The sequence below is a fragment of the Phaethon lepturus genome, unplaced genomic scaffold (assembly GCF_000687285.1).
Source record: "Phaethon lepturus isolate BGI_N335 unplaced genomic scaffold, ASM68728v1 scaffold9453, whole genome shotgun sequence".
Lineage (NCBI taxonomy): Eukaryota > Metazoa > Chordata > Aves > Phaethontiformes > Phaethontidae > Phaethon > Phaethon lepturus.
This window is the reverse complement of record NW_010526955.1, coordinates 28505-36155: the sequence shown is the minus strand read 5'-3', so window position 1 is coordinate 36155 and position 7651 is coordinate 28505. Positions and strand designations below refer to the sequence as shown.

General features: G+C 37.3%; 1 protein-coding gene across 1 annotated transcript in view; it reads left to right on the top strand.

Annotated features, from left to right (window-relative positions):
• Window positions 1-318: 318 nt before the first annotated feature.
• ELOVL4 (ELOVL fatty acid elongase 4) overlaps window positions 319-7651 on the top strand; it is a 14378-nt gene continuing 7045 nt past the window's right edge. The window contains exons 1-3 of the mRNA XM_010283230.1: window positions 319-358; window positions 1449-1636; window positions 4295-4375. Coding sequence (XP_010281532.1) covers window positions 319-358; window positions 1449-1636; window positions 4295-4375 — 309 coding nt within the window. The remainder of the gene's footprint in view (window positions 359-1448; window positions 1637-4294; window positions 4376-7651) is intronic.

Genomic DNA, 7651 nt, shown 5'->3' with positions numbered 1-7651 from the left:
GTTAAATCAACTCGAAGCAAAAAGAGTCAGTGCCATGCACACTGTCTTTCTGTAGATTACAGTATGGGTTGTTTACTAGCAATAGAGGGTCTTATGAAATCTGTTCCTAACGAGACTCTAATTTATGATCTTAAGGGCAACCAAGGAAATGAGAAAGAAGTGGAGGAGGAGTAATGGCAGTGCTGTTCTGTACTTTACTCATTGCATAAGAGTTCCTTATTTTGTAGATAAGAAGCATTTTCTAATTTACCTGTTACTGTGCCTGGGGTGAGGAAGTAATTTATGGTGTAGGGTTTTTTTCACTGACTTTGGGTTACCATGAAGAAAAACAGTTCTCCAAAAGAAACTTGTCCTCTAGGTAAGTCTGGGGGCCACTGCATTGCTATTCGTGAGGTTTTTTCCCTCAAACGACTGAAGGCAGATGTTTTAGGTGTCTGAGCTTCCCAAAGAGCCCTCGAGTGATTTCCATCTGAACTCCAACTGACCTAAGCAGCTGGAAGATAATCCAGTTAGTATCGAAGAGCTGTGCAGGATCTGAAGTTGATAGTTATGGAATAGTTACCTTTTATCTCTTGCTATAACTAGAGATTAACCTTTATATGGGGGCTGGAGGAACACAGAGTACGGAGGTGTCACTGTAGTCTCTCCCTTCCCTGCTCTGTAGCACTGACATCTTCTAATCCTAGATGTCACTGGTTCATCAGGCTAAGAGTGCTTTTTTTAAATACAGATCCAGAACTTAATATAGCATATTCTGGGCCCTAGAGTACGTGTAACTCGGGATCCTATGAGTCACTGAAGGAGACTGTAAATAAAACCTTTGTCTCTTATATGGCAGCACAGATTACTTTAACTAGTACCATCCTTCTAAACTCTTTTATTTAGTTGTTTTCCAGTAATGTTGTTAATATTCTGTCTGAAACATATAAGCTTGACCTACATCAAATAGCACAGGTTGTATGATGCTAACCAAGTACCTTTATAAAATTAATTGGAGGCCTTTTAGTGCCTAATTTTAAACTAATAAAAGCTATTCATTTTATCAGTATTCTGCCAAATTTGTGTATCTTTCATTTGCAGTGGTGTTGAGTATTTGGTTTCATTGCCGCTGCAGTCACTGTTCATCATGAGCAAAATTGGTTTTTGAGGGGATTAGTAGGTTGCGTTTGGGCTCATGTGATTCTGTTTGCTTCGTTGTTTTGGAGTGTAGAACTGGACAATAGAACTTGCATCATATAATGAATGCATGAGGTAATGTGAAAACAGTGGTGTGTTTTTTGGGGTTTTTTTTAAACCTTCCTAGAAAGAATGAGTGTATTGTGTTTCTATCATCTGATACAGGTATTCCAGGAGAGAATAATGCTTAACAAATGCAATGCTTAAAATGATGATGAAATATATTTTGTTTAGACCTTGTTGACTCCTTCTGTTTGCTTCACCCCCCCCAGACAAACGTGTTGATGACTGGCCCTTGATGCAGTCTCCATTTCCAACACTGACTATAAGCACTATTTATCTCCTCACTGTCTGGCTGGGCCCCAAATGGATGAAGACAAGAGAGCCCTTCCAGTTACGTTTCCTGTTGGTTGTTTACAACTTTGGAATGGTTCTACTCAACTTCTTCATTTTCAAAGAGGTGTGTATGCCCTCTTGCAGGAGGGAATTCCTATTTAAGTCTGAGGGTGTCTGTGGATTGCAAAATGAAAATTATTTTACATATTCATGATGTCTGTTGAGGGTGAATGTTTTGCAGAGACTTTTAAAGCTGAGTTTGCCTTTGATGTGAGTATTTCTGTAGCTAGGTACATTCTATTTGAGAATAAATGCACTAAATGAGTCTATACAGAGAATTTGTGTAGGGGCTATTCCAAGTTCTTCTTAGATCCATGTTAATGTAAATACTGGACACATTAACTAAAATCCATAGAGATTTAACACTTGTAACTGGTTTGTTTTTCTTGTTGTTTTTTTAAAATAATCCTAAAGGGTGTCAGAATGTTTCTTGTTAGAAATTGAGCTGTTTGGTGCCTTCAATCCTTCAATCTGTTTATCATTTTTAGAAATTCAGATGTCCACTGTCTGTAGTGAGGAAAAGTATCTTGTCTGTAAGTTATCTTTTAGAATAAGAATAAAAATGAAGTGAACTGTATCTTTACATAAAAATGTACAGGGGTACAGTCTTCTAATATTTGGTTTGCAACACTGAGTATGTTAATTGTAATGAATTTCAATGTTGCTGCATGTGTCCTTTGTTAGGTTTTCTGTACAGAGGAAATTACTAGTAACTATGCAATAGATCATCTTTTTTGCAGTAGCTAAGTGAGGTAACAGTTTGGTAATCATTATTCAAGGATAGCTGTCCAGAATATAGCTGATGCTCAGGGGTAATTTATGCTGCTGTGACTTTGCTCATGTGGATTATTGCAAATGTTCAATGGATGTTTAAGACTGTGGATACAACATTGACAGTAAGTGTCTTTTCTTGATCTTAGAGACTGATAGGAGGAGGGTGTTCAAGTTTCAGTTGTTCACTTTAACCAGGCAACTTCTGCTTCAACCTACATGAGGTTTACAGTACCAGTGTGCCACTGTTGTAATTTGCATGAGTGATGTAATTGTTATGAGTAAAATGATATGCAGTTTGTATTTTGTGAATGGCTGTAAAGTTTCCAGGTATTGCTGAGAACAGAATTTGAATGTGAAATGCCTTTAAATGTTATTTAAATAAACATCCTGATGGCAGGCTGTATTGTTCATCTGTGATAACTTATGTTAAAATGGTAAGTCCATAAAGCACTACTAGGTTGTCTAGTCAAAGACTCTCATACATTGGATTCACATTCAGAGTCAAATTAGGAGGAAATTTTGCTTGGAACATGCAGAAGTCCCAGATGCGTAGCCCCTATTTTGCCACAAAATCTTGAATTTCTTACTCTACTCTACTTTAAGGCAGTCTAGAGAAGTCAATTTAAGTGCCTTTTGCCAAGAGAACCTTGGTCAAATTACCCAGCAGGTCACAGTAGAGATTGGTTCGTTTCTGTAACGGTGCAGATTAAACTGTTCCCTGCTCTTCTCTGATACTGTCAAATGTGCTCGTGCCTGTGTGGGACCACACTGGAGGGTAGTGTTGTTACAGCAGTTTGTGCGTGGACTTGGATGATGCAGAAGTAGTTCCATTTTTTTTCTTAGGATCATTTCTGTGGACAGCTCTTTCCCTTCCCTACTTTAACAGACATGTGCAGGAAATAAGTCAAGAGTTTCACAAGGTTTTGTATGTTGGTTTTATCTGAGTAACACTTGTCTCTGCATCTGTCTACATTCCTAGTGCTGTGTGCAAGTTGAGATACCGAAGTAAACTTGACTTCTGTCTAAATGAGATGGAAGTCAGGTTAGGGGTAAGAATAGTCAGTGCCTGCTTATGTTTATTTTGGAGATCTTTTTGTATCATCCTTCTTTACATTTACAGCTCACAGTTTACAGGTTGTACCTGCTCCACTGCTATCTTTTTGATCCTTAACAGGGTGGGATTACATGATTTTAAACAATCTTGGATCATAACACTTATGAATGTCAAGATTAAAAGTATTACTTGAACCTTGTACAGCTCTAGGCAAGTGTTCTTCTTTCCAATGGGAACTTGCTCAAATGTCAAGTTTATCTTGTGTTCAGGTTATTGCAACGTGCTTTATTTGGAGTGGCCCTACAGGAGCACTTCATGTGCTTTAGGCAATTTCTGTTGGCACAAAATGGGAAACTCTTCTTCATCCAAGTTTTCTCAATATGTTTTATAGGTGCTCAGCATTGGCTGTTCACTTTTTTTTTTCCTGGATTTTGACTGGTATACTGTTTTAAGAATAGTAGATCCAAATTATCTAATCCCTGTCTGTTGGAGAGAGTTCTCACTACTCTAATCCATCGTGGGAATAGCGTTTCTGTCATCCATTAGGTATTTTCAGTCTCTGAAGCTAGAGCTGTTAGAGGGAAGACTTTTATGTTTGTATAGGTCATACTGGAATCCTTACTAATTTGTACAGGGCTCTAATTATCTGGGCAGATACATGCAGGGAAAAATGAATACTTTCTTTTTAATTTACAAGACTAAAATAGGTACTGTGTACCAACAGATTGTTAAAACCAAATATTGGGTTTCTTCAATAGTATTCTCAGGACTGATAAGAATATTTAAAATATTTCTGTTCAGGTAAGTTCAATGTAGCAAGAAACTTGCTGATAATTGTTATGAACATATTTTATGTAGCATCTTTTCTCTCATGTATGACTTTAATATTTTCAGCTGTTTTTGTCATCAAGAGCTCGAGGGTACAGCTATGTCTGCCAGACTGTGGATTATTCAGATAATGTTTATGAAGTTAGGGTGAGTATTTCTTTTTTTGTATTTGTATATGAATGTGTGTAACACTACATGATGGTTTCAGTCTTGTCTGAAAATAATATGTACAAAGTTCTGCTGTCAGCCATGACTCTATCCCGTTATATTCTCACAGGCTGCTTCAGGTTTGACTAGGTTGCACATAGCAGGTTTAATCAAAGTGCATCAGTGTATTTGCATAAACTTTCATCTGACTGCTACAAGTAAGGGTAGTCTTAAAGATACCATCCTTGGCATCATCTGCGGTTGTACAATCCAGGATAAACTTTGTGTACATACTTCGGTTCCTAGACCTTGCTGCAGTTGATGATACCAGGGTAACCGCAGTAAAGGTGTAGTGGTCTAGCTAGATCAAAGCAAGTAAGATCTGTCAGCATATATTGTGGTTGCACTTCACTCATACTGGTGAGGCAACTTTTTGTCTCCTTTACCCGTGTTTGGCTTCATGAGGTCTTTCTGGCTTCTGGCAAGTGTATTATCAGTACATTTCATTGCAGAAGCTTAAATTTCAAGTGTGGTTTTCTGGAAAGAATTCAAATTAAAATCAAAGTGCAGATGCTTGTAAATTTCTGTAACGCTGTTGATTAGCTCATGTATTAAACCTTATCTTCTGGCAGAGCTGACACTTGAGAATCTCTCAGCTGTTCTTGCAAGTTTCACCTACAGATTAGAACATGTTCCTGAAAATGTAATGAAAGTGTGTTATTATAGACTAAATACATTTAATATTTAGAACACATTTCGAAAACTGTCTGTCTACAAGGTGGCTGTTCATGGGTAGTATTACTCAAAAGCTTGTGCACATGATGGAGGAAGTAGTGAGAAGAATAGATTTGAGTCTTACACCTTATGTGTAACGGCTGATATTGCAGAACAGCTCTGTGTGTAGATTTTGACTGGCCTGATGATAGTGGCTTATCTTTCGCCTTTGCCAATACTGTGCACTCACTATTTTGGTCACTAGAATACTTCTGTTAATAATTTTGTTTAAGAACAAAATCTAGCCAAGTATAACAAATGCTTGACAAGGTATTTTTCAATATATAAGCAAAACAGAATGCCCTTGTACTCAGCTGGATGACATTGAGGACTAGTATGGCATATATTGAAGGAATTTTTATATTAGCTAAGTACAAGAGGTAATGACTTTTAGTATGCAAAAATCCTGTTTCATAGCCTCACTTTTAGGTGCACTTGTTTGTGGGAAGCTGTGGAGGGGCCAGACCTGTTCAAAAGAATGATCTTCTGGGGTTTTTTATAACGAAAAACAAAGCATTATTATACAATGAAATAAAGGCAAAATTACCTGCACAATGTATTTATTGCATATGAGATGTCCAGAAAAGGAAGGTTGCTCTAGCAATATCTACTCTTTGAATTTCCTGACTTTTTAATTTTTTTTGTAAACTTGTGGAGTTGCATAAACATTAGAAATAAAGTTTTAAGTTACAGCATGTTCAGTTTGCAACAGAGAGTTGAGGAAGCAGGGAAAATGAGTTCTTTCAAGCTGTTGCAGCAGCTGTATAGTATGTTATCAGTCAAGACCCTTATTTTGATCATTATCTGGTAGTTATTTTGAATGAATTCTCAATTTAAGTAAAGAATTTGCAAATAGAAAACTACTTTCCAGAAGTGTACTTTGCCTAACTAAAGAGTCTAGGATACATTTCTGGCCTGCTTCACAGTGTATCATGCTCTTCATTTAGAAGGTATGTTGTTTTGTTTTGACACGGTAGACAAAAAAAACCCCAACAAAACCTCCTGAAGATTCCTTTCACCATCGTGTTTATTAATATAAACCTGCAAAAGCAGTTTTAAAATGTAAGTAAATGTGGGGTGCTTTTTGCAGTTTTCAGTTTAAAATTGATAAATCTTGTAGCACACCTCTCACACCTTTTAACAGATCTACATACTAAATGTCTAGCATCTATTGGCACGGGGTTTTCCTCTGAAGAGGAATGCTGCACTGCAACTGTAGAGTTAATTACAATTGCAATAACTTTATTTGTAAGAGCATCAGTAAATAAGTCCTGTATTAGTCAGATAAAGGAGACTGGCACTAATTCAAATGGAGACAGCACTGAGCCCAGAAAGCATTATGGAACATGCTCTGGAAAGGAGTAGCTTCATATATGACATTATTGTGGGGCTTAGAAAGCTGGAACAAATACTGAAAAACGCGAAACTAATTGCATATGGAGGTCTAAATGGCAACATGGAAGCCCTGGTATGACCTCTGTTTCTGTCTTTTTGGGAATGTGCCATTATGATGTTGTGGTGTAGTGGCCCCTTTTGACCAAAGCTCCTGCTCAAAATGAGAGGTCAAGAAACCATCTTTTGTTCCTCAACGGAGTACAGAAAGCAAAAGTCAACAAGTGTTTCGCTATGCTGGATGCCAGAGAATGTCTTTCCTTTCCTCTCCAACCCACATCATGTAAGACAGTAAGCAGATGGTGATTTCAAGGGAAATACCCTGGCTGTTGTTCTAGAAGAGGCAATGGATGACTGCAGAAAGCAGTAATGGAAACTTCATTCCATAGTTGCAGGGCATGGAAATTAGATTCCACAGGTGCAGAAATATTTGCAGAAATAAACTCCTTTCTAAAGCACTTATCTTCTGGGTGTAGTAGGTAGGCACTTACTGACTGCTGGCAGGAAGTTGAGGAGTGTGTTTTGTAATTGGTTATATAAAAAACAAAATGTTCATAGTAGACAAGAAAGAAAAGGGGGAAGAAATCCCCAAGAAGTGATTTTGAAGGAGCTGCATCTGCATCTTCGAAGAACTTTTTTGGTTATAGCTTAGGAGTCAAAATAATAAACACAAAGGGCTGAAGTGTTAAATCCATGTTTTGTAGTACTCCCTTGGAAGCTCCGGTATTTGGGAGTGAACAATTTCCTAACACTAACTTAAGGCATGTTAGTGCCTGTGAATAGTCACTTTCTCCCTCTGCTTAGATTTGTGTGTCTTTATCTCCCAGGTCAAAGTTCACCTATTTTATTAGCATTTCTGAAGAGCTGAGAATTAGGAATCTGGGCCTGTGTGAATTGGTTCCTAGTTTTAAGTGTGATGACTGTAATTGTAAAGCTGACCTATGGTTGTCTTCTGTATTGTAATTGTAATCTGCATTGTTTTTATTTATGTCTAGAGCTTGAGTAGTTTCCTCTTACGAAATAAATATAAAAATAATTTACTTTAAACGTCTGTGAAAAGGGAATTTGACTTAAGAAAATAGACTTCATGGTCCTGTAAATAAAATTTTA